We start from the raw sequence: 25,064 nt of genomic DNA, 5'->3' as shown, positions 1-25,064 counted from the left end.
AACCCCGCGGCCCGCTTCCTCCCGCTCCTGCGTCTGCCCCGTGTGGGCGGGCTCACGGGGCGCTGTCCGAGGCCTGGGCCCTGGGGGCCTCAGTTTCCCTCTCTGCCCAGGACCTCAGGTCGGGGAGGGACGGCATCGGGTCAGTGCTGCTGGGGTTCTCATCCGTGGCGTCCCCGGGATTCTCACTGCTGTGCGCCCGGGCTCTGGGCGTGTCCGCGAGCTGGAGCGTGTGCTGCCCTGCATCTCACACGCAAGTTCCCTGGACGTTCACGTGCACCTCCTCCCGACCCACCTGTGGGCCCGGGGCCTGGGTCTGGAGGGACCCCGGAGGTGGCCTCTTAGGGGCAGGGCTGGGCAGCGGGGAGTGTGTGTCTGGTGGTCCCCTAGGGCAGTGGTCGGCAAACTGCGGCTCGCGAGCCACATGCGGCTCTTTGGCCCCTTGAGTTTTTAGCAAAGACCAGCTCAGGAGTACCCTAATTAAGTTAATAACAATGTACCTACCTATACAGTTTAAGTTTAAAAAATGTGGCTCTCAAAAGAAATTTCAGTTGTTGTACGGTTGACATTTGGCTCCGTTGACTAATGAGTTTGCCGACCACTGACCTAGGGAGAGCCTTGGGCCGCAATGGGAGGGTGGACCCACAGGCCCTGCATCCCTCCCCCATCTACTGCCTCTTGGGGGGGCTGCCCAGGCCAGTTCTGGCCCTCGAGGGGGATGGGAGAAGGTCCTGACCCCGGCAGGGACCTGTGGGTGAACGGGACCCGCAGGAGATAGCAGTTGCCTTCCCGGAGTGCGGGTCCCCAAGACGGAGGTTGTGGAGGGGCAGGAAGCCAGGGTGGGCTTCTGGGAGGAGGCGGCATCTGGCCTGGGCTTGAAGAGCTTGGGCATCACAATGGCTGGAGAGAGGGGCTCCAGGAAGGGGCCTGGGTGAAGGGAGGCTCCCCAGGGCTCAGGCCTGCGTTCCCAGCACCACGGGAGCCACTGGCACCCCTGTGGGCCGCTCTGGGCGGCGGGGGGCCGGCAGGGCACTGGGTCCATCCTGTCCATCCTCGCGGTCGGCTGTGTGCTGTGCCACCGCCTGCTCCTGGTGGGAGGCTGGTGTGTGGGCGAGGCCCGTGCGGGAGGCAGGGAGGGAAGGGGCCTGGGTGGAGGCAGGCACAGCAGTGCCCTGGCAGCCCTGGGTCGGCGGATTGTGCCCTCTCTGACAGAGGGGGCCAGAGAGGAGCCTGGTGTGTGTGTGTGCTGGGGCGAGCCCACACCTCCCGGAACAGCCACCGCTCCTCCCGCCCCAGACCCTCTGCTCGCTGGCCTCGGTGTCCCTACCCGTGAAATGGGCGGAGAGGCGCTGCCTCGCTGGTGCGGTGACAGGCTGGCTGGTGGTGAAAGAGGCGTCTGGCGAGCAGATAGGAGAGCCTGGTGGGAAACTGCCTCAGTTTACCCCTCCGTCAGTGAGGGTGTGGAGCCCTTCTTAGGGGAGGTTAGGAGGCCCGGACGTGTGGGAGGGGCTCTGCGGATGGATGGGGGCTGCAGCCTCCCCCCCTCTCCCCCCGCTCCCCAGCCCCCCGCTCTCCCCCGCTGCTGTGGGTGGGGCTGTTCCCACGCGGCCCTGCAGGGCAGGGAGGGAAGCCATCTGGAGGCCTTGCTCACCCCTCCCCCGGCCTCCTGGCAGGAAGTGACCGGAAGGGCTGTCCCCAGGGGCCTCAGGCCTGTGAGGACAGAGGACAGCCAGCGGCTGGGGGTCCCTGGGTGGAGTGTTGGGGGCAGGGAATGAGGACAGAGTGGGCAGAGCTGGGCGCTCCGGGCCCACGTGGCTGGAGCATAGACTGACCCGCTCAGACAGTATGTCCATCTGCCCGTCCACCCGTCAGCTACCCCGTCCACACACGAGCCCCAGGTGAGGTCCAGCGGGGGCCTGGCCCACGAGTCATAGTCTCTGGCCACGGGGGAGGCCCCTGCAGCCTGAGCCCCGGGCCGTGGGTGACGTTAGGGGAGTGGGGTGTGTGTGTGTGTGTGTGTGTGTGTGTGTGTGTGTGTGTGTCTGCGCATGGATGGGTTCAGTCCCCCAGCCCCTGCCCCACACCCCCTCCCCCATCACCCTGCGGGTCAGGGCCGGGGCTTCCACCCTCGGAGGTGCCCAGCTGCCCCGATGCCCACTAACGGCCCTGAGTGTGGCCGCTGGGCCTGGGGACCGTTCCCACAGACACTGCCAGCTGGGCCCGCGGCCTAGGAAGGACGTTGACCCCGTGGGGCCCTGTGTCCTGCGTCCTTGGCTGCCTCACGCCTGCCCAGGCCTCTGTCCTTCAGACGGACCCGGTGGGCTTGGGGGCAGACAGCCCTGCCCGGCGGGCACGGGGAGGCCAAGGAGCCTTCCCCCCCCTTCCCCTCCCCACTTCCTCGGAAGCCTCTGGCTCAGGGTCCTGACGGGCAGAGCCCTCCCTGAGAGCTGCTGGGGTTTCGGGGCCAGGGCCAGTCTCCCCACCCCCAGGAGGAAGTGAGCGTGAGAACCAGGGCTTGGGGCAGAGCTGGGATCCCAGAGCGTGCTGCCGGGAGGCGTGTCCCTCGGCGGGGCCTGGACCCCGGTGCGTGTCCCGGGGACAGCGGTGGGCCGAGGACAGGCGACCGCGGGCGTGTCCCGGAGGGTCGCTGGCCATTTCCAAGCACAGACTGTGTGTCAGTCACGACCCCGCCTCACAGCTGCCCTCGGGGTGTGGGGGTCCCCTTTGCAGGAGACTGGCCACCTCCCAAGGCAGAGCCAGGTGGGCTGCAGGTCTGAGGGGAGCCGGCCTCGCCCCGCTGCCCTGCGCGGAGGTACCAGGCGGACCAGGACAGGCAAGAGAGGGCGTTTTTATTTTTTTTTAAATATATTTTTTATTGATTTCAGAGAGGAAGGGAGAGGGAGAGAGAGAGAGAATCAAGGATGAGAGAGAATCATTGATCAGCTGTCTGCTGCACGCCCCACACGGGGGATCGAATCCAAAACCCGGCATGTGCCCTGACCGTGACCTCCTGGTTCATAGGTCGACGCTCGAGCACTGAGCCACGCCGCCGGTGGGGGGAGTCCTTTGGCCACAAACGTGATGCCCCTCAGTCCCCGAGGGTGAAAGGCGAGCAGGCCTGAGCGACTCAAGTGTCTGTCCATCAGCCAGTGAACAGGCAGCAAAAGGTGGTCCCTCCCCCCCGCGGAGCATTAGGCGGCCGTGATAAGGAGCCACGTCCTCACACTGCCGCCGGCGGACGGCCCGGGACGGCCCGGTGCTGGGTGGCGGGAGCCAGCCACGGGAGACCACGTCACGTGTGGTTACACGGATGTGGAAGTGTCCAGAAGAGCCGATCCTCAGGGGCGGGACAGTGGTTGCGAGGTAGACGGGTTGGAGGAGGGGGAGGGGAGCTGATTGCTAACGGATACGGGGTTTCCTTTTCAGGGTGTTGGAATGTTCTGGAATTAGATGGTGGTGCCCGTGACAAAACCCTGAAGATACTAAAAACACACCGGAGTGCACGCTTTAAAATAGTTAAAATGGCGAATGTCCTGTGCCGGGAGTTTTAACTCCATTTGCAAGTGTGAGGCACCCTCCCCTGCCTGCACCATCTGGCTTGAGCAGGCTCTGGGTTAAAGTCTGCGAAATAGGATTACCCGCCCTGCCCTGGGCTCCCAGCCGCGGGCACTTTCTTAGAGCGCAGAGGGCTCGGCTGGCGCTGGGGGGTGCGGGCGCGGGGCGCCTCCTCCTGCCCCAGCAGGTGCCGCATCGCAGGTGAGTGCTGCCGAGTGAATGAGGCGGAGGCTTCCGACTGGCCCTCGCCTCCCCCCTCATGTGTGTGGCCTCTTTCCCTCTTTGTGGGGATCTGTCCTTGGTTCCTCCCCTACGGGTGGCGGGGTGAGGGCTGCACGGCTGGGGCTGGGCCTGGCTCTGAGCCTCAGGCCCTTGCCCCTAAGGGGCTCACAGAGTCACCGAGGGGTTAGAGGGGGTGATGGGGGCACATGCTTGGTCACCATGAAAGTGAGTCCCTCGCCTGTCCCGGCCCCACACTCTTCTTTGAAGGAGGTGGGTCAGAGAGCAAAGGGCAGCCATGAGGGTCCCCCAGCAGGTCCTGGGCATCTGGGGGCGCTGCGGGCCCCTATGCTGTGTGTCCCGGGGACAGCGCCCGCCTCTCTGGGCCTCAGCCACCCCTTTTGCCCTGGCTCTTTGGGGGCCCTGGGCGGGGGGGGGGGGGGGTCCTGCATCTCGCTGCCAGGCCAACCTAGAAATAGCCGTGCCCTTCCGCGCCCGCTGGGCTGCCTGGCGGAGGCGCTCGCTGGCGGGTCCCCGCAGGGCGGCGGGCGGTTATTTTGGACGTGGCCTCCACGGCCAGGTCAGAGCCCTTTCCCGCGCCTCCCGCAGGCTCCTCTGACGTGCGTCCACCTGGCCCTTGGCCAGCGGCCCTGGCCACCGCCACGGTCCCGCTCCCCCTTCCTGCTGGCTGCCCCCACCGCCTCGTGCTCCAGGCGGGGCAGGGGGCGGGATTTCGGGGAATAGAGGTGGGTGAGGGGCCTTCTGGAGCCCTGACATCTGAGGGTGTTCCTGGACCTTCCAGGGCTGTTTTAAGGAGAAAAATGCAGAGAAAGTGCCAACCTGGGCCGGGTCTCCATCCTGGCCCCGCCCCCCAGCTGTGGGGCCTGAGGCAAGTCATGACTACATAGCCCCAGCCTCAAAAATGGGGCGACTGTGCCTTCCAGGACTGTGTGGGGGATGGATGTGGGGTCCTCGCGCCCGCCCCCCCCGCCCTTCACAGGACTGGACACGGGCCCACGGAAGGGACATTCGTGAGATGCATGAGGCAGCGTGGGCCGGGCAGGGGCTGAGCGTGGACTCAGAGCTGTGGGCCGCCCGTGCTCCAGCTGGGCCGCGGGCTCCTCTCCTGCGATGGGCCGAGCGCGCCTGACCCCGGCTCTCCAGCCACAGGGGGCCCACAAGGTCCCGGGGCGCCCTGCTGACCGGGCACTAAGTCTGAGGACAGGCCAGCTTGCTCCTCTCCCGAGTGGGCGCAGGGTGGCTGGGTGGGCACGGGGATCGGCTGCCTGTCTGGGGTGCTGGGTGAGGTCCCACCCTGTTGCCCGGGTGGGGGGGGGGGCAGGAGGGGCTGCAAGGCCTGCGTGCTGGCTGCAAGCTGACAGCCCTTCTCCCGCTCAGGGCCCTGTCCCTGCGCTGTCCCGGGGCCCCAAGGAGCCACCGCTGCTCTCGGTGGAGCGGGGCTGGGGTCCAAGGCCTGGGTCCGTGAGGTGGGAGCATCGAGTCCAGGGAATTCCCAGGCCTCGCTGCAGAGCGGGCTTCCCTGGGGACCACCCCTCGCGTGTGCGCCCAGCCCCCGCCCTCCAGACCATGCACCCTCCATGGGCACCTGAGGGCTGGCACCTGTGGGTGCAGTTCCTGTTTTCTCGCCTTGTGGGCAAGGACTGGGTGGGCAGCCTCCGCCCAGCCAGCGAGAGGGACTGTCAGGCCACAGGGACCTCTGGGAGGCCCGGCACCCAGCCCAGTGCTCTGAAGCCCAGCCGGGGCTTGGTTTGTGCCCTGGGGCCCCTTTGCCTGAGGAGGGTCCTGTCTGTGCCTCACGGGAAGGGTGGGTGATGCCTGGTGAGCCAGAGAGGCCCTGAGCTTTCGGGGGGACGGGATGGGGGCCTCCTCATTCTTGGACGGCTGAGTAGAGGGGGGGCGGGGTCCGGGGGAGGGGCCTTGGAGTGCCTCTGAGGAGCCAGTAGCTCCAAGTGGGTCCTGAAACTCCATGTCCCGCTGGCACGCCACGCCCGTTCCGGGCACGGCCTTAGGGGCCTTGAAGAAGTGGTGCGGGTGCCAGGAGCCGGTGCCAGCCGCCGAGGCCCCGGAAGAGAGCCTGGGACTGTGGGCACAGGGTTAACGCCCAACCAGGGCGGCCTTTGGGAGCTCAGTTCCCCCGTCTAGAATCCTGGGGACACGGAACTCCCGGTCGGACGCCCGTATTCCAGAATAAGGGGTGGGCTGTAAGCTGCCGCCAGCACCCGAGACAGCCCGGCCTGGGCACTGGGGGCTCCGCAGCAGGGCCGCTGGGGACGGGGCGCCGCGGGGCCCGGGGTCAGCCCGGGGGTGTGCGAGTGCAGATGCAGGCTGTGGGTGGTAAGTCTAGGACCCCGCGGGGAACGAGGGTGACGCTTTGGGACCACGGACCCGTGCATCCACTCCTGGTCCGACGGTGGGAGGCTCTGCCGGAAGGTTCAACCCTCTGGGCACCCAGCAGGGCCCCTGGGCCTCAGGAAGGTGGGCAGCCCATCTCAGAGGTGAACATCGGGGGCTGCGTGGGGCCCCCAGCAGTGTGAGGCCAGAGCCCATCCTGTCCAGTCCGACGTCCGGCCTGGTGGTGGCTCCTGGGTGCAGGAGGGCATGGACCCAGGGCATGGGGGGCGGGGGGGGGTGCGGCCTGGTGGCGCCAGGCTGTGGTGGGCGTCTCCGTGTCCACATGTCGGGTCGTGTCCACATGGGCTCCCGGGCGCGCTGGGAGGTGGCCGTGAGCACTGGCAGTCCTGCTGAGCTGCCGACGCGGCCGCTGTCATGGACTGTCCTGTCCGCTGAGGACGGTGACTCTCAGGGTTTGTCTCCACCTGGGGGATGCTCACAGGGGGCTGGACGTAGCCCTGCCCTTCAGGGGCTGCGATGGGTGGGAGGCCCGGGTGCACGAGGTGCGCCCCTCCTCCTGCTATTGCCCCCCCATAGCTCCCCTGGGGGCAGGCACGAGCATGGACTTTTTGATGGCCCCCCTCAATGTCACTTCAGGGGGCTGACTGGCCTGGGATCCGCCCACACCCCATCCAGGGTCAGGGGAGAGGGCCTCACCCTCCCTGATGTCACCGTGACCTGGCCGGCATCCTGGGGGGAGGGGCCGCTGACCTTGGCCTGGGAGGCAGGAACAGCGCCTCCCCCACGGAGGGGTTCCCACTTCCTCAGAGCCCAGCCCAGGCCTGGGCGGGGTGGGCTAAGTCCCCCCAGCTGACCTCACCCCTCCTCCCTCAGGGAGGAAGTGGCCGCTACAGGATGGGTCGAATGCCTTTGGGCTCCGGGCGCTTGGGAAACTCGGCTGCTACCTGGACCCCAGGGGTAGGCGGGGGTGGGCGGCGGGGGCTTAGGTTGAGGGAGGCCGTTTCTGGGCGGGCAGGTGGGTGTGCTGGCGTGAGCCCGCCCAGCAAGGAGAGGACCCAGGACCCCCTTCCCAGCCCACAGCAGGTGGGGAGACAGGACAGGGCCCTGGGGAGCACGTAGGCTGCCCCCTCCCCGCCTGCCCCCCTCCCCCTCCCCCCAGCTGCAAGCCTGGGCCTTGGTGCCTGGACTCCCCTCCCTCCTGGCTCGGTGCCCGCACCGCCTGCCCCTCCTGCCCCTCCAGCTCTGGCTCCTGCCGTTAGAGGGCCCTGGGGACTGCCCGGCCCCGTGGGGGAGGGGCTCTCCTCCCTCCTCCTGGGACCAGGGTGCTCCCTGTGACCTCAGACCTGTGTCCCAGCGCCCCCCCCCCCCCCCCCCCCGTCCAGCTGATGGCCGACCTCGGGGGCGGGAGCCACAGGCCGGGCAGCGGGAACCTCCCGGGGCTGCCCCTGCCAGCGCCCCAGCCTCCCTGCCGATTCGGGGCGGGCGGGGGTCTGGGCCTTGACGCGGGAGGGCGGGCAGTTGGGCAGGGATAAAGCCAGGCTGGGGGCGCGGCCACGGAGGGACTCCAGGACCTGGGACTCGGGTGAGTGGCCGAGGGCTTCCGGCAGGCTCAGAGGGCCCTGGGTGGGGGGGCCAGGGTGTGGAAGGGGGGTGGCCGGAGGCCTGGGTGTCGCCACCCGGGGCGGACCTCGCGGGACCCAGGCCTTCCTGCCGTGCGTGCAGGGAGCTGGGAGCCTGGGTGGGTCCCTCAGGCAGAGGGGTGAGGGGGCACCTGGGGAAGAGCCTCCTCCTCGTGGAGCTCAGGCAGGCCACGTGGTGCGTACCCTCTCTCTCCAGGCCCGGCGTTGCCACGCGCCCCAGCCTCCCCGCGGTGGTCCCGGCCTCATGGGACTGTGGGGGGGGGGCGGGTCACAGGCAGTGGGGACCGGCCTGGCTTTTGGCCATGGTAGTGAGGCCCTGGGGCCCGCGTCCTCCTCGTTGAACGCGGGTGGTCACGGTGAAGGGACAGCGGGTCACGGATCGTCACGTCGGGAGTGGAATCAGGGCTTGTGAGCGAGGGCTCAAGGACAGCGGCCTGCGCGGGGCTGGCCCAGGTCACCCCGTTATCATGCGTCCTCGGCGGTGCTGGGGGGCAGGAGCTGCTGCCACACGTGGTCCACGTTGGCATGGCCACTAGTCCAGATGGATTCGGCCACACCCGCTCCTGCCCAGTGTAAACCTTTGACCCATTCAGCACGCTGTGGGGCCATGTTACCTGCCCCCCCATACAGAACCAATCAGGGAGCCTCAGGGACACAGACCCCCCCCCCCCATAAATGAAGGAGCTTCTAATCCGTTTGACCCAACACCCTTCAGGCTCCACCTTCAGGCTTAGGTGGCTGTGAGCCGCAGCTTAGGGGGGCACTAGCTGTCAGCGGGCTCACTCCCCCCGAGGGTCCCCAGGTATCCAAGCCGGAGGCCAGTGGCTGCTCCTGCCGTGCCGCCGCCGGCCTGTGGAGGTGGCAAGTGCAGCTTTCCGGCCGTGGGTGGGGAGCCGGGACTCCCCGCCCTCCTGTCCAGCCGTGCTGGTGGCTGACGCACAGGAGGGTGGCTGCGGCGGGCTGGCACGTGGTGGGCCAGCCAGCACCACGGCCCTCGGGCACCACGGAAGCCCCGTGTGTGGCGAGGGTGACCGTGCGGGGCTGTGGGTCGGCTGCAAGCTCCGGGAGCATCTTCTCCACCTCGAGATCCCGGCGGGTAGAATGGGTGCCAGGCCCCGTGGAAACGGAAGCCTCCAGGCCACAGCGCGGTGCCAGGACCAGCGGGAGCTGCCACCACCTCAGGAGGTGCCCTCCTCGCTGGCAGTGTCTCCATGCGTAGAGGAGGCCACGGGCCCCAGAGAGGGCCAGCGCTGGCCCTGGGTCAGAGCAGGCGGGCAAGCCCCGAAGGTGCCGTTCTGGGCCTCGGGAGCCTGTCTCTCCCCTGGCCACCTCCTCCAGGAAGCCTTTCCTGATTGCCTGATCCTCCAACTCTGCCTCTGCAGCGCCTGCCTGCTGAGCTGATTCTGCTGGGAAGCCCTCTCCTGCGGGTCCCTCTCCGGGCAGGGAGCTCTGGGGAGGCACTGGAGGGAGGGGCTGATAACTTGGGGAGCTGCCCGAAGATGGAAGGCGCTGCCAAGGAGCAGCGAGCGAGCTGGGGGGTGCGTGCGGGGGATTAGACGGCGTAGGTGACCTTTGAGGTTCCTCTGGACCTTGGGGCTGAGATCCCGTGATGGGCTTGGACATCTCCCAGATCTGGACCTCTGCCCGGGACGCTGGGTCATTTGTCCACAACAAGTGGGGGGCCCTCCTGGTGCCAGCTCTGCGCGGTGGGGGGAGGGGGTGGAGTTGACAACCTCTAGGTCCGGCCTTCCCTGGGGCAGGGACTCTATACGCTGAAGGGCATGTGGCTGGAGGGAGAGGGGACAGGACGGGCGTGGGAGGGAAGGAGGCAGCAGCCATTGGTCAGGGAGGTGGATGGGCCCTGGTGCAGGAGTGGGAGGGCTCTGGGAAGGTTTCCTGGGGTGCTGGGGGGGCGGTGAGGGCTCGGACGGCCCAGGTCTCCCCTTCAGGCCCCCTAGCAGCGTGCGGACTGGGCTGGCTCTGGGAGGGTGCCAGGAACGGCTCCTGCCCGATAAAAATAGATTTCTCTGAAGGGCTTGGGGCCGTGCCAGGAGAGCAGGTGCCCCCCAGGCTGGCCAGGGTGGGTGCCCCTGGGGAGGGGGGACAGGGCTGTGGGGGCCCAGGTTTGCAGCCGGAGCAGCAGGGTGGGTTCCGAGTCCTGGGTGCCGGATCCCTGACCTCGAGGGGGCGGTCACCTGGGTGAGGGAGGAAGAGGCTGGCTGGGGGCAGCCGTTTGCCGGAGGCCCTGCCGCCCAGAGGCCAGGCCGGATGAGCAAACCCCAGCCCAGCTGCGGTCCTGCTTCCAGCGGCGCCTCGAGCTCGCTGAGCTGCTGTCTTGGCCACAATGTGGCGACAGCCTCGGTCATGGCGTGCGGCGTCTGGCACCGCGTCTGGGGGACCCTCAGTGAGCAGCGCCGTGGGAGCCTGGTGGGACCCCGAGTGTCCAGAGCTGTCTCAGGGGGTGGTCGCTGGAGGCGGGGCAGGAGCACTGGAGGGGGTGCGGGCCAGGGGCCCCTCGGAGTTGACGGCTGATTGCAGGGGCCAGGCAGGCTGTCTGGGCGCTGGGCTCGGAGCAGGCTTCCCGGGGAGGCGCGGCCTCCTGGGATCCGTGTGCTGGGGGGGTCTTCCCTCCTGGCGCCCCCCCTTTCTGAGGGCCTCTGGGCTGGCAGGGCAGGTAGGACGTGGACCATCACCTCAGTCCACTCTTGGGGTTCCTGGTCCCAGCAGCACTTGCGTGTAGAAGCCACGCCAGGACCCAGGGGACGGTTTTGCCTGGGAAAATCCTGGAGGGCCTCCCGGGGAGGGGGCGTCTTGACTGAGCCCTGGAGGACGAGCTGAGGTGGAGACCACACCCGCTCGCGCCTTCCTGTGGGGCCCGGTGCGTGTGGCTCCCAGCACCTCCCTTCCTCCGCTGCACGTTGGGGGCAGGGAGGAGAGCGACAGTTCCCACCACTCCACAGAGGTTCAGTGAGGGACAGTGGAGTGGAGCACATAGTAGGTGCTCGGCAGCGGAGGGGTCCTCAGCGTGAGGCCGGAGCCTGAGCAGGTGGACTTCAGGGCCAGGCAGGCGGTGCCTCATCCCGGGGTGTCAGCCTGGTTACCCCCTGGGGCCGGGGGGCAGCCTCCTTTGCATTCTCAGCGTTGGCCTGTGCACCCCCGCGGGCGGGGCTCAGCGGTTGGGCATCGACCTAGGAACCTGGAGGCCACGGCTGGATTCCCGGTCAGGGCACAGGCCCGGGTGGTGGGCTCTGCGGGAGGCAGCCGACCCATGATTCTCTCTCATCCTGGATGTGTGTTTCTCTCTCTCCCCCTTCCTGTCTGACATCAATAAAAATATATTTAAAACAACAACCAATAAACAAGAAAACGCTGGCCTGTGCTGAGGGGCCCCCAGGAGCCTGCTCCCCGCCACGCTCCCCCCCCCCCCAACCCCGGATTCTCTCGGGCCCCTGGGCTGGGGGGACTCCGCTCTGCGCCGCCGGGCCGGGAGCCCCAGGGTCGCAGGGCGCGGGCGGAGGAGGCTGCGGCGGCGGCAGGGGCCCCGCCCCGCGCCCTCCCCTCTGCCCTTGCGTTTCCCCTTCCTCCGCGCGCTTCCTCTGCGCTCGGCCCTCCGCCGCCCCTTTGTTTGCCGGCGCGGCGCGCGGTTATATTTAGGCGGCAGGTGTGGGAGCCACAACAAGCCAGGTCGCCAGCCGGTCACGGCCTCCCCGCCCACGTGATGCCCGGGCGCTATAAATAGCCGGGCCGCGCGCGGGTCGGTGGAGTCTCCGGGGAGCCAGCGCCCTGCATTCTCTGTCTCCGCGCCCCGGCCTGGCCCCCTGGTCCGGTCCGGCCCGTGCCCCGTGCGGATGGAGGCGGCGGCGGCGGCGGGACGCCTGCGCGCTCGGGTGAGCGGGGCCGCGCGGGGGCCTGGCGGGGGGCGTGCCGGGAGGACCCCAGCCCCGCCCCGGGGAGGTGGCCGCACCCTTCGGAACCAGCCTCCACGCGCCCCGCCCAGGGAGCGCGCACCGCGGGACCGGGCAGCCCCCACGCGAGCCCCCTGGCCCAGCCCTGCCCACGGCCCTCTCCTGCTGTTGGCTTTCCTCTCCTGGGACGCCCTGTGCCCTATCCTTCAGCCTCCCCCGTACCCTACCGGCTCTGGGTCCAGAGGGGCTGGACCTCTGCTGCTCTGGGGTGCTCACTCCTCATGGGCTGAGACCAGGGAGGACGGAGCCCCGGACCTCGGGTCCCACCTCCGTAAACTGGGCTGAGAGTTGAGCTAGTCGCCTAGACTTGAGCTTGAGAAAACAGCTGGGAACTTCGCTGGTCCCCTGTCCCTCCCTGGCCTGTTCGCTCTCTGCAGGCTGGACGCTGACGGGCCTCCCCAAGAGGTCTCCAGGGACAGCCGTTCTAGATAGGGTGTGGGGGGGAGGCCGTCTCAGGAGGGGCGGTGGCAGGGAGGGGGATGGGCTTCAGCTCCTGTGGAATGGGGTGGGCCTGGGGGTGGTGGCTGGTGGAGTTGGTCTGCCCTGGGGGATCCTGCTGGTGACCTCAGGGAGGAGGTGTGGTTCGGAGGGAGGCCCCGCCCTGGGGGTGGCCACAGGCCTGTTGAGCCCTGGGGCATCTCTGTTGGCTCCCACCTGGGGCTGGGACCCCAGACCCTGCAGAGACAAGTGGGGGCTGTGGCCAGAACCCAGGCTGCCTGGTGGCCTTGGTCCAACCTCTGCCCAGGCCCCCTGGCCCTGGCCAGTCTAACCTCTGACCCCACTGGCAAGTGGCAACTTTAGGCTCAAGTGGGCAGGAATGTGGGGCGGCTCTAGGCCCCTCCACGCCCAGCGGCCCTCGGCCCGGAGGACTTGCCTGGGGTCCTGGGCAGCAGAGCCAGGCCAGCCGCTGTCACCCACAGGGTCTCCCAGGTGCCCAGCCACGGTGGGCAGGAGGTGGCGGTCGGCCCCTCAGAGAAAGGCCTGGAGGCCCGTGGCTTCCCTGGACCCTTCTCCATTCTGGTAAACACACATGCACGTGCACACACACGTGCGCACACACATGCATGCACATGGGACCTCCCCTGCCCCAGGAGGCACAGGTGTTTGTTCGCTGGTGTTCGGGCGTCCACAGCTGTCTCTTCCCGGCTCTGGGATGCAGGCGGGACGGCCGAGCCAGGGCAGGATTCCTCTCTCTGCCTTTCTCCCCCTCCTGGGGCGCCACACCCCTGCTTAACCCTCCTGGGGTCCCCACGGGGGGCAGCGTGCAGTGAGGTGTGGCATCCTCCCTGAGCCCAGGAGCCCAGCAGAGCTGGCCCAGAACATCCCAGGTCTCAGGCCGTGGGCCCTCCCTGCACCCGGGCCGAGGCTCCAGGGGCCCTGCCTGCCCAGCGGGCAGCCGGAGAAGGGGGTGCAGGGACGAGGGCAGAGGTAAGAGGTGGTGAGTTGGGCACGGAGACCAATGAGCTGGGCGAGCGGCTAGGAGTGCAGGCATGGCCCGGTCACAGCTGGAGGGACCTTAGGGGCATCCTGTTTGGCCTCTCATTGTGCAGATGGGGAAACTGAGGCAGGGACATGCCCAAGGCCCTTGGCCCGCATGTGGGGTGTGAGTGGGGCTGCTGCTGTGGGTGGGGCCCAGGCCTGGAGCCTTGGGGCCCGGAGAGGGAGAGACTGGGGTTCAGGGCTCAATGGCACCTGCGGTCCGGCAGCGTTCCTCCCGGGCCCCATCACAGAGTGACCCCGCTCCTGGCCGCCTGCGCTGTCACCACCTGGGCATGTGCCCGAGGGCGCGCCTGCTGGCTGCTGTGGGCTGCCCGGCTCTCTGAGCTCTCAGAGGGCAGAGCCCGGCTTGTTTACCCTGTGCCCGGCCAGCCCTGTGGGCACAGCCGCTGGGGCGGAGACCTTTACGGTGGTTGGTGCTGAGTGGGGCCTCCTTCCCCTCCCTCAAGGGGTCCCAGTGCCTCCAGCCTGAGCACCTTTCCCTGAGGACCGGCCGCCCCAGAATCATCTGGCTCAGGAGTGCCACAGCGGACAGGGGCCTGTCCTGGGGTGTGAGAGGGGTCCTGAACCCCCTCCCTCCCTCCCTCCCTCCCTCCCTCCCTCCCTCCCTCCCTCCATGCCTCTCCGTTTCGTCCAGGGGGCTTCCTGTCCCCTCAGGGCCATGGCTCAGCCCTGATAGGGGCTGTCCTTCCTGCGCTCTCACGTGGGGAAAGAGGCCGGCACTCCTGGGGCCCCGAGAAGCCTCGCCGGGATGGGGGGAGGAGGGGGGAGCAGGCTGACACCCCCTCAGGAGGCAGGGGGCCCCGTGACCTCTGTTCTCATTTCCTCCTTCCCTCTGTCCCCAGACGTCGCCTGCTGACCGGCCTGGGGTCCATGGAGAGGACCGGGAGGGGCAGCTCTGAGCACTGCCGTGCCCAGCATCACGGCGCCCGCTGCTGAGGGGGCCCCGCGCCTCTGGCCCCCACCATTGCCCTCGCCCGCCGATGGCCTCCGCCTGGCCCAGGGCCACCTGAGCCGCCCGTGCCCTGCCAGGACTCGCCGTGCCCCCATGGGGTAACGTGACAGAGAACTGAGCATCAGAGCCGCTGCCCGCCCGCCTGCCCGCCGGCGCTGCCTGTGACCCCCGCCCCGAGCAGGCCCTGCTGGTTCAGTTCAAGTTTGGCTTCCTCTGGCCCTTGGGCTCGGGGCCCGCCTTTGAGAGAAGGGGTTTGGCCACCTGTCCATCGATGCCGGGACCACGTCCCCAGCCACAGGCACCGCGCTGGACACGGACACCACAGCCAGACTGACTCGGGGCTTTTCACCGTCTTCCTGGCTGAGTTTCGGTTGATATTTTTCTCTCTGCCCTTTTGTAATGACCCGTCTCTAAGAGGCAGGAGCCTGGACCGCCGCCTTCCTTCGGGTGGGGCTGGGTCTTTTCTTTTTTAAAAGAGTTGCGTTTTGTATTTTAAGTATCCACGCACCGGGCAGCGTCCTGCCCCTTCCCAAGTATTTGCACAATATTTGTGCGGGGTGTGGGGGCAGGTTTTTTTTAAAGCATTTCCTCTCTCTTGGACAAGCACAGGGATCCGTTCTCGGGTGTTGGGGGGCTGGGGGCTCCTCCCGTCCGTGTCCCACACCGTCATGGCCCGCATGAACCGGCCGGCCCCCGTGGAGGTGAGCTACAAGAACATGCGGTTCCTCATCACGCACAACCCCACCAACGCCACCCTCAGCACCTTCATCGAGGTGAGTGGCCGGCGGGAAGGTGCCGGTGAGCCTGGCCACGCGGCCCTCAGCCTCCCGGGAACGATTTGTCGCTGTCAGCCCAGTGGGGGCAAAGCTGTCACCCTGGTTACAGGAGCCCCAACGGGGGACTCCCGGGGAGCTGGGGTGGGGCTGCCGGCGGATCCGCTGGCTCCTGGGGGCCGGCTGCCTGAACCGAGGCAGGTTCAGAAGCAGGGGGAGCAGCCCTGCGCCCTTTGCTGGCCTTTGGCCTCTGTAGAGGCTGAGCTGGAAGGAGGAGGGAGGCCCCCAGGTGAGCAGTGGCCCTGAAACAGCCTCGAGTCAGGCAGGTGGGGGAGCGACGCGGAGGCCAGCGCCACGGCCCCCCCTGCGCAGGCCCCAGGACGCCCCAGGCTGTGGGGAGGCCTCGGTGAGGCGGCTGGGCTGGGGCCTTCCGGCTCTGCTGTCCGTGTGGGGAGGCTGGGCCGCAGCCCACGCCATCCTCGGAGGGTGGGCCGGCGACGGGTGTTGGAGCCCCAGCAGATGCGGCCACGTGTGTCCGCAGAGCCTCCGTCCCTCACTCGGCCTCCCGGCGGAGAAGCCCGGTGTGGGGCCGAGCTCCCTGCTGTGTGAGGGCCCAGGCTGCGCTGCCTCTTCCCTCTGCGGCGGGCGCTGGTCCTCCCTGCACAGGGACCTGGGCCTGTAGGGAGCGTGAGCATCGAGTGGGGAGGCAGTGGGCGCCCTGGACATGGGCCGGGGGCCCCTCAGAGGGCTGTCCCCTCACAGCGGAGGCCCTTGCGATAATAGGACCCAGGAGGAGACTGGGCACAGCGGTCAGTCTGTGGTCGGGGTCAGCGCTCCACGTGTGACCAGGGTCAGGGCTCAGAGTGTGACCAGAGTCAGGGCTCAGAGTGTCCAGGGTCAGGGTCAGCGTGTGACCAGGGTCAGGGCCCAGAGTGTGACCAGGGTCAGGGCTCAGAGTGTGACCAGGGTCAGGGCTCAGGGTGTGACCAGGGTCAGGGCTCAGAGTGTGACCAGGGTCAGGGCTCAGGGTGTGACCAGGGTCAGGGCTCAGCATGTGACCAGGGTCAGGGCTCAGAGTGACCAGGGTCAGGGCTCAGCGTGTGACCAGGGTCAGGGCTCAGCGTGTGACCAGGGTCAGGGCTCAGCGTGTGACCAGGGTCAGGGCTCAGCGTGTGACCAGGGTCAGGGCTCAGCGTGTGACCAGGGTCAGGGCTCAGGGCTCAGTGTGAGGCCAGGGTCAAGGGTCAGTCTGTGATGAGGGTCAAGGGTCAGTGTGAGACTAGGGGTCCAGGCTTTGACCTGGGCTGGTGGCAGCAGCCTCTGCTGCAGGCACAGGGGACCCAGGCGCCCCATGGCCTCCGAGCCTGCGCCCTCCTGCTTCTGAATTCTCAGCGGTCAGTGCGGGGTCCTGCCCTCGCTGTGCCCAGTGTCCCTGTCCCATGATGAGCCGGTCCAGCAGCTGATGCCTCACCGTCCCCAAAATAGCTGCTGGGAGCAGGTGGGGCAGCCCTGCGGCTGGTGGAGGGGTCCCCCTCCTCGGGTATAAATATCCGCGGGCTGGGTGTGAACTGCCTTGACCTTTCCCGGGCTTCCCCGCTGGGTGCAGGCCCAGCTCCTTCTGCCGCCCCCTTAGCCCGCGCCCGCTGTGCCCGCCGTGCCCAACTGGGGTGCCCTGCTCCCGGAAGTCTGCCCCTCCCAGACTCGCGGCCCCAGTGTGGGGTCTGGATGTGCCCCTTGACGGGTCCATTCATGCCCCCGGCTGGGAGGGCTGCCCAGCGAGGGGTCATGCGGGGGCCCACGCGTGGCTGGGGGTGTCCCCTCCCTGGTCTTCCTGGGCCCTGTGCCCCATAGGAGGAAGCGACAGGCGGGAGGCTGCACACCGTGAGCCTGGGCGGGACGCCTCCTGCTGGCGGCCAGGGCGCAGGGGCCCAGGGCATCAGGAGAGACTTGCCTTCAGCAAGTCACGAAGCCCGAAAGGCCACCCCTGGGGTTCGCGTGGCACGGGGGCCTTTCTATCTCGCTGAGCGGGGGAGGGGGGGAGGGACTGGGCGGGGCAGGCACGGCCCTTCCCCGGGGCTCTGGCCTCTGGTGCCTGGGGGGGGGGGTTCCACCCCTGAGCCCTGCAGCCCCGCCCAGCCCTGCCTCCTCCCCTCCCCCCCGCCCCCAGGACCTGAAGAAGTACGGGGCCACCACCGTGGTGCGCGTGTGCGAGGTGACCTACGACAAGGCCCTGCTGGAGAAGGACGGCATCACCGTGGTGGTGAGCTCGCGTGGTGCTGCCCGGCAGTGGGGGCTCCCTGTCCAGGGGGCGGGGGGCTCTCGGTCTGGGGGCGGGGCTCTCGGTCTGGGGGCGGGGCTCCCTGTCTGGGGGCGGGGCTCTCGGTCTGGCGGCGGGGCTCTCGGTCTGGCTGGACAGCGCTGTGAGGCGGACACCCGGGTCTCCCTGCGTGCCGCCTGCACCCCCGCGTGGTTGTGCCCGGGCCGTGCGTGTGTTAGGACACATCTCCGGGAGGCCCAGGCCTCGGGCTGTGTGACCTCAGATGAGTCACCTCCTCTCTGCACCCTCTTTCTCCCGCCCCCGCCCCGCCCTCCTCTGCGCTCGCCGCCTGTGTGCGGGCCTGTCGCTGGGCAGCGGGAGCAGCAGGGCGGCGGGGCAGGCGCACCTGGGGGGCCCTGGGGAGGCCGTGGGGAGGGAGCCTTGGGCTGTTTCCTTGGTCCCTGGCCCTGGGGACCCGCTTCCCTGCAGAGGGCGGGTGGCTGTGCCAGGGCTGCCCTGATGTGGCTGGAGGCACAAAGGGTGCCCAGCAGGCCCCGCCCCCTCTGCGCCAGGGGACCCTCAGGTGGTGCTGGCCACGCGAGGACCCTCTCGGGCGGTGGTCACGTGGGAACCCCTGCTCGGCGTTGGGGGGGCAGAAGGATCTGGAGCTTCGGGGTCCCCGAGGCCGGGCTGAGTCCCGCCTCTGCCCCTTCCCAGTGCGCGGCCCCAGGTCCTCCCCTGCGCGGTGTGGGCGCCTGGCAGGATGGAGGAAGGCGTGCACGGGCCTCCTGGCACAGCGAGCCCGCGGCCCCTCCTCCCTGCAGCAGCGGGACTCGGGTTAGACCCCAGGCAGCCAGGCAGGCGGCTTTCACCCCGCGTTGCCGGCTCTGGAGGCGGGGGACAGGCTGGCCTGGGCCCGGGCCCCCCTGGGCAGGGTCCTTAGGCTCCTCCCTCTGCAGGACTGGCCCTTTGACGACGGGGCACCCCCGCCCGGCAAGGTGGTGGAGGACTGGCTGAGCCTGCTCAAGGCCAAGTTCTGTGACGACCCTGGCAGCTGCGTGGCCGTGCACTGCGTGGCCGGCCTGGGACGGTGAGCCGGGGCAGGAGGGGGCTCGCGTGGACGTGGGGATCTCGTGGTCTGACTCGCTCTCGGATGTGGGTGCCCAGCCCACCTCACAGATGACCTTTCCAGAGGGTTCCCAGACTGGGCCTCCCGGCTCGCAGGCAGGAAGTCCCTCCTGAAGTCTGACCCCACTCCCTCCTGCTGTGGCGGCAGCTTCAGTCCCTGCGTCTGAGCTGCCAGCCCCCTCCCCCGGCCCCCCCCCCTCCCCAGACCCAAAGAATCTGCGTTTGACTAAGAGAGCCCAGCGTTGCAGAGGGAAGACGGCCGAGCAAGGTGGATAGCTGAGTGTCAAGCTCTTGTCCTCAGCCCCCACACAGAGAGGTTGCCTGGCCCTCCCAAGGTCGCACAGCAGGGCTGGGAGGAAATAGGGTTTGGGCCCAGGTGGTCGCCCTGAGCTTCGAGCCCGGGCGGCTGTCAGCGGAGGGCAGCGGTGGGCCCTGCCCTGCAGCAGGTGGCCTGTGGGGGCGGGGAGCAGAGGCCTGGGTGACGCGCCCTGTGTCTGCCCCCAGGGCCCCGGTCCTCGTGGCACTGGCGCTCATCGAGAGCGGGATGAAGTACGAAGATGCCATTCAGTTCATCCGGCAGTGAGTGGCGGCTGCTGGGTGGGGTGGTTGGTGACAGCTCAGGGGTCCAGGTTTAAGGGGCTCCCCAGCCTCAGGCAGCCTCCTGGCAGGGAGGGCCCAGGGCCACGTCCCCTCCCCCTTCCCCTCCCTCCTCTCCCCTCCCCCTGGGGCAGGAGTCTGGTGAGGGGAGGGGGAAGGGAGGGTGGGCTGCTCCCACCTCTGGGGCCTGTGGCCCTCAGCCCCTGTGAGTCAGGACAGGCTGGGCCGAGCTGCAGTAAGGAGCAGGCCCCGGCCCCGGCCCCTGGGAACCACACCGTGTCCCCGCTCACGGACCGGTCTGGTTGCCAGTCGCTGGGTCACAGGAAGAAGCGTGGTGGAGCCTCGCCTGGCACATGCGTGTCTCTTCCACTCACATGTCATTGGCCAGAGCACGTCCAGGGCCACGTGTGAGGTCCTGGGCGGTAGGGGCGGGGGACCTCCAGAGGCGCTGGGGCACAGCCCTGGGCGCCTGCCACACCCTGTCACTTGGGGTCCCTCCCTCCCGCCCGATAGCAGATTTGAGCTTTGTCCACACTTCACCCCTGGGTCCTCAGGCGCCCATGGCCTGGAGGTGGGCTGCTACCTGGGTAGACATGGGGGCCTTGGGCGTGTGGGGGCCATGGAGGTAGTGAGGTCAGGGGGCCGGCCGGGAGGAGGCGATGGCTAGGTGGGTTGAAGGCAGTGGGGGTGGCAGCAGGTGACTGGGAGGGTGATCTGGGCGGGGGCCCTGGACTCCTGGGCCTGGTGCGGCCTGGCGCAGGGCAGGTGGCTGAGGCGGGTCCCACCTGATCCCCACCCTGTCCGTCTCCCCAGGAAGCGGCGCGGAGCCATCAACAGCAAGCAGCTCACCTACCTGGAGAAATACCGGCCCAAGCAGAGGCTGCGGTTCCGAGAGCCGCACGCGCACAGGACCAAATGCTGCGTCATGTAGCCAGGCCTCGGCGCCCGGCCGGCGGCCCCCCGCCCTGCCCCTCTCTTTTGGGCCTCGGTTTCCACACCCCCGTGAGGGGCCAGCCTGGTCCTGGGACCCCACGTCGTGACTTGTTCCCCAATCCCGTAGGGCAGTGGTCGGCAAACCATGGCTCGCGAGCCACATGCGGCTCATGAGCCGCGGTTTGCCGCTCTGTTGACTAATGAGTTTGCTGACCACTGAGATAGGGGCTTAATCACAAGGAACAACAGCAGCCTGTAATTATTGGAATCGAGAGTCTAGGTCAGTGGTTGGCAAACTCATTAGTCAACAAAGCGGCAAACCGTGGCTCGCGAGCCGCAGTTTGCTGACCACTGCCCTAGGGTATCGCCCTCACAGTGGGGCTGAGACAGTCCGCCACCTGGACCTCATGGGGGCCGTCCCAGGGGCCCCCGCACCTCCATCCGGCCTTTCTCCCCGGCACCAGGGCGCGCCTGCCTCCCGGGTCCAGCCCGCCTGAGCCTGCCTGCTGTCTGTCCCCCGTGTCCACCTGGCTGGCCGCCGCTTTCCCATCCATCCTCCCTGTCTCCTGTCTCCATGCTCTGCGTCCCTCTGTGCCGTGTCTCTCTGCCTCCGTGTCCCATGTCTGTCTCTGGGGCTTGGTCCAGGGCCATGTTCCTGGCCTTCCTGCCATCACCCTCCCTGCGCCCCTCCCCACCCCCCTCCTGTGGGGGCAGGTGTACTTTAACCACTGGGCTGACCCCTCCTCCGCAGCCCCTTGTCCTGAGCTGTTCTCAGCCCCTGGATTCGTGGGTCTGAGGGCGGTCAGCTGCTCTGGACACTTGAAGGCAATAAAACAGGACCCTGTGCTGTGTGTGTGTGTGTGTGTGTGTGTGTGTGTGTGTGTGCAGAGTGGGGCAGGGCCGCCAGGTGGTGGGGTGCCCCAGGGAGGCCAGTGTCCAGGCTGCATTGGGGCGCCCTCTGGTGGCCATGCTGGGTCCCTGCGCTCCCTAGCTTTCGGCCAGGGGCTCATGGTTACCATGGCGATGTTTTGGCGGCTGGAGTTTAGAAGGTGAGGCCAGGGCCTGGTGTCCAGTGGGTGACTGCCCACCATTAGCCTTAGAGGACCAGAGGGTGTGGGTGATGGTGGCTGGTGGCTCAGGTGGAGGGGCCCCGGGGCGGGGGGTGACTGGGCACCGTGGGGAGCGGGTCTGAGTGTGCGGGGCCTGGCCAAGGGCCTGCTCAGCACTCCTGCGTGTGCGTCTTGCAGAGGGGGGGCCAGTCCTCCCTGGCTGGGGACGAGGGGCCTGGAGGTCGCAGACACAGCTGAGGGAGGGGTGGAGAGCTGGGCTGGCGGGCTGGGGTGGTCTGCCCCAGGGACCCTGCTCCCCAGGGACTGCCACTCACCCTCAGACACCCCCAGAGGTCTTTGCTGACCTTCTCTCCCCGTCGCTGGGACCTGCTGGCTGGCGTAGGAGCCCCGGGCCCGGCGTCCCGGCTGCCTCCCACCTGCATCCACCTCCCTGGCCTCCCCTCGGGGCCCGCCTGGCCTGGGCCTACCTCCGCCACACCTGCACCCGGCACCCATTCTCAGCCCAGGTCCTCACTTCTTCCCCTGGGAGGCGGTGGGCCCTGGGCACATGGCAAGGCCCTGGGAGAGACACAGGCCCCCAGGGGGCAGGTGCCCCCTACCTGGGCCCATTCTGCTTGTACTCGAAGGGGGGGCCCTGGGGCTGCACCTGCTGGGGGCCCTGGGAGGGGGGCCGACAGGGACTCAGGCCTGGCCTCTCCACCCCTGGCTTGCTGTGTGCGGCCTGGGCCAGCTCCCCGTGCCTGGCTGTGCAGAGCCCGGCCACCCTGCTAGTCAGGAACCCGGCTCCTTCCCACTGCCAGACTCAGCCTCTCTAGCCTCAGTTTCCCCGAGGGGCTTGTCCAATCACCAGTGGCTCCAGGGACCCCCTCGGGGGCAGGCCCACCAGCTCCTGCCAGGGGCCCTGGCTTTCTGGGGGGACAGTGAAGAGGCAGTGAGGAGGCCTGCCTGCCCCGCCCAGAAGCCAGCAGAGGGCGGCTGAAGGGCCAGACCAGGGAACCCCTATAGGGAGATGGCACCCCCACCCAGACCCGCCCCCCGCCCCCCGCCAGGCTGGACCCTCCTCCCCAGCCCCTCGGCCCCGCAAGAGTGCACCCGCAGCCCCACCAGGCCCCGGAGAGAGCGGTGGGCGAGGCGGGCGGGTGAAACGTCAGAGCCGCCGCCCGGCCCTCTTCGGGGCTCCATGTGGAGACTGACGGACAATGCGATGGCGGAAGGGTTCTCTCCGGTCCCCGAACACGTCGGAGGACACCGTAAATGCGTGGATCCGGGAAGGTTGCTGTGTATTTTCCGTTTAAGTGTCATTTTTATTTTTCAGTGACAGTTGACGTACAATGTGGTGTTAGTCCCAGTTGTGCGCCCCGGGGACCAGGCATCCGTAACTTACTACGCGTCATCCGGTGACCCAGCCCCGCCGGAGCCACAGGCACTACTAGAATGTTACTGACCAGGCTCCTGCGCGTGGGGAAAGGGAAGGGGAAGGGATACAGAAGTGCAGATGGATGGTTACAGACTAGTCCTGGGATGAAGCCACTGTATTTAACCCACCATCCAAGTTGGGGGTCTCCTCTGGGCCAGCCCCGTGTGGCCACACCCCTGCCCCGAGTGCCTCCCCGTCGATGGGGGTGGGGTGGCAGGCGAGGAGTTTGTCTAGGACATGGTGGGGGCGCCCCACCACAGGAGAAGCTGAGGAGGGGCGGGGGACAGGGGACACGTAGGCTGGGCTTCTGAGGATGGGGGTGTGGAGGGCCACGGTAGCTGAGGGTGGAGGTGCTCCGGGTGGAAGGTGTGGCCTGAGCGAGGGTGTGGAGGGGCAGAGTGGGAAACGCAGGCCCAGAGGTCAGGTGGGTCTCCAGGGAGTCAGGGGCCCTGCCAGGAAGGGACCCCCTCTGGACTCAGCCTCTGGGTGGGGGGCCAGGCCCCACCTGCTCTGCTGCCTCTCGGGGGCCAGTCTGCCTGGCACCCTCATCTCAGGATGGGGGTGAGGGTAGAGGGGGACATCGGCCCAGGGACCGCTTCTTCATCGCCACCCCCTCCTTGGTGACTACAGGGTCCAAGCTGGAGACCCTCTGAAGACTGTGTGGCTGGAGCTCAGGGCCCCTGGCGGCCGCGGTGTGGGTTCAGGCGGGGAGGGGCTGCCTTTGTAGGGCCCCACACAGACTTCAGTTTGTCTCTGGAGGACCCGGTCTGCCCTGCCCACACCCCAGGCCTGGCCTGGCCCCTGGCCCTGTCCCCTGGCCCCGTCAGCGTCTCCTGGGCTGGCTTGGGTCCCCTGGGGGCCAGGGAGGGTGGGCAGGGAGCTGACAGGCGTGACGCGTCTTTGTTGAATCTAGATCTTTCTTTCAAATGAAAAAATGTATGCTACCACTCTGTGCTGACGGGCGGGGCTGACCAGTGGTGGCATGGGGGGGCGGCGGGGAGGGAGGTGGCCGAGGTCACTGCCGTCTGGCTGCTAACTCTCGGAGGAAGCGGCACTGGCTGGTGGCGAATCCCCGGATGCCCGGCTCCCGCTCCTTTTTGAGATTTTCAAAAGCTCGGGAGAGGAGGGCCCAGTCAGAGGTGACCCCAGCCCTGTGCAGGGGGAGGGGGCCCCTGCTCCCTGGGTGGGGTGCGGGTGTGGGTGGCAGGATGGGCCCAGGCCCCACCTCCTCCGCCTTCCAGGCCTGCGGGGCTTCCGTTCCCAACCCCACCCACTTCTGGCCCCATGGTCGCCCATTGGGAGCCTAGGGTGGAGTGGGCGAGGCCACGCCCCCCGGGGGGCCCATCCCAGTGAACGAGGCCCAGGTGGCGGCCGGGGGCTGCTTACTGCACAGCAGCAGCTTCAGGTCCGCGTCGCTCGCCACCTGGGACACGGCCCGGGTGTGGTAGCAGGTGGTGTAACCTGTGCGCGGGCAGAGGAGGGCATGCTGGCCCGGGAAGGGCTCCCAGGTGGGCGGGGCTCCCTGTCTCCCGTGGGGGGCTCAGACCCACTCCTGCCCTTCCAAGGCCCCACCCCCCTTTCCTGCTAGTGGGCCCTGGCGTCCAGGGGCAGTGGTGTGGCCAGTGCTGGGTGGGAGGGCCAGGGTGCTCAGGCGGGGCAGGCCTGCGGGTCCCCAAGCGCGGGCGCCGCGGGCACCTAGGAAGAGCGCTGCCCAGGTCCGCATGCGGTGGCTGCAGCTGTGCAGGTAGCTGAGGGCCTGTGACAGGTGGATGCTGAACTCCTCCTGGCTCTGGGTCATCTGGCCCAGGACAGCGAGCCTGTCACTGGCGGGGACCAGCTCTCTGCCCCGCCTCCCTACCCTCGCCCCGCCCCGCCCCGGCCCCGCCCCAGACCCCCAATCCCCACCCCAGCCCCTCAACCTCGTTCCGCCCCCGGCCCCGCGCCGTCCCCCTCATTCCCGCCCCGGCCCCGCCCCAGGCTCCCAATCTCCACCCGGACTCTCCGCTGGCCCCTCAACCCCTGCCCAGAGCCCCCAGGCCCCGCCCCAGGCCCCACCTCGCCCCGCCCCAGGCCCCAGGCCCCGTCCCAGGCCCCCAAGCCCCGCCCCAGGCCCCCAGGCCCCGCCCAGGCCCCCAGGCCCCGCCCAGGCCCCAGGCCCCCGCCCCAGGCCCCCAGGCCCCACCCCAGGCCCCCAGGCCCCGCCCCAGGCCCCGCCCCAGGCCCCCAGGCCCCGCCCCGCCCTCACCAGGCAGGACCAGAGGAAGTGGCGCGCGCTGAGGCCACGCTCCCAGGCCAGCACGCAGAAGAGGGTGTGCGGCAGCCTCCAGCGCAGCAGCGCCGCGCAGCGGTAGAAGGCGAACCTGGCCCGCTGCGGGGATGGCAGGGAGTGCTCAGCCGCCACCGGGGTCTGGCCAGAGGGCCGGGCTGAGGCGGGGTCTGAGGGAACCGCAGGGTGCGCTGTCCCTCCTGGGCTCCCGGCTTCTTCCCACGGCCAGCCGGGGTGCCCCCCTCCTCCGATCCGCACCCCTTCCTCCCAGCCGCACCCCCTCCTCCCAGCCGCACCCAGCCGGGCCCCTGGGGAAACCGAGGCAGGAGCCACCCTGCTGCCCCCAGCGAACCCGCCGCTCTGCAGACCCCGCCCCGCTGGGTCCCCAGCCCCGCAGGGCAAAGGCCCACCCACAGGCACTG

The 25,064-nt window shown here is 68.8% G+C and overlaps 2 protein-coding genes across 7 annotated transcripts in view; one reads left to right on the top strand and one right to left on the bottom strand.

Annotated features, from left to right (window-relative positions):
* Positions 1 to 11,357: 11,357 nt before the first annotated feature.
* Positions 11,358 to 20,742, top strand: PTP4A3 (protein tyrosine phosphatase 4A3). 6 transcript variants are annotated; one of them, XR_013959303.1, is made up of 7 exons: positions 11,532 to 11,671; positions 14,092 to 14,974; positions 17,142 to 17,234; positions 18,191 to 18,321; positions 18,864 to 18,938; positions 19,770 to 19,992; positions 20,230 to 20,742. XR_013959303.1 is itself a non-coding variant. In XM_080646380.1 (6 exons), exons 2-6 carry the CDS (start codon positions 14,870 to 14,872, stop codon positions 19,885 to 19,887), a joined length of 522 nt encoding a protein of 173 aa, XP_080502506.1. In that variant the 5' UTR covers positions 11,358 to 11,671; positions 14,092 to 14,869; the 3' UTR covers positions 19,888 to 20,740. The 6 variants fall into 6 exon arrangements, 1 of the variants encoding a protein (XP_080502506.1); XR_013959304.1 differs by having other exon boundaries at positions 19,770 to 20,027; positions 20,203 to 20,740; XM_080646380.1 differs by having other exon boundaries at positions 11,358 to 11,671; positions 19,770 to 20,740.
* Positions 20,743 to 22,291: 1,549 nt separating this feature from the next.
* LOC308236630 (maestro heat-like repeat family member 5) overlaps positions 22,292 to 25,064 on the bottom strand; it is a gene marked incomplete at its 5' end in the record, with an annotated part of 37,662 nt that continues 34,889 nt past the window's right edge. The window contains 4 exons of the mRNA XM_080646484.1: positions 22,292 to 23,489; positions 23,763 to 23,837; positions 24,072 to 24,174; positions 24,622 to 24,744. Coding sequence (XP_080502610.1) covers positions 23,392 to 23,489; positions 23,763 to 23,837; positions 24,072 to 24,174; positions 24,622 to 24,744 — 399 coding nt within the window. The 3' untranslated portion in view covers positions 22,292 to 23,391. The remainder of the gene's footprint in view (positions 23,490 to 23,762; positions 23,838 to 24,071; positions 24,175 to 24,621; positions 24,745 to 25,064) is intronic.

Source organism: Plecotus auritus (assembly GCF_963455305.1).
Source record: "Plecotus auritus genome assembly, chromosome: 11".
NCBI classification, from domain to species: Eukaryota; Metazoa; Chordata; class Mammalia; order Chiroptera; family Vespertilionidae; genus Plecotus; species Plecotus auritus.
This window is presented reverse-complemented; position numbering and strand designations above follow the sequence as displayed.

What these genes read in the sequence shown, in the direction of transcription:
- PTP4A3 (XM_080646380.1), top strand. Translation starts at nt 14,870, where the DNA reads ATGGCCCGCATGAACCGGCCGGCCCCCGTGGAGGTGAGCTACAAGAAC. An exon ending in AGGACGGCATCACCGTGGTG is followed by an intron (nt 17,235 to 18,190) that starts GTGAGCTCGCGT and finishes CTCCCTCTGCAG; the next exon opens with GACTGGCCCTTTGACGACGG. An exon ending in TGCGTGGCCGGCCTGGGACG is followed by an intron (nt 18,322 to 18,863) that starts GTGAGCCGGGGC and finishes GTCTGCCCCCAG; the next exon opens with GGCCCCGGTCCTCGTGGCAC.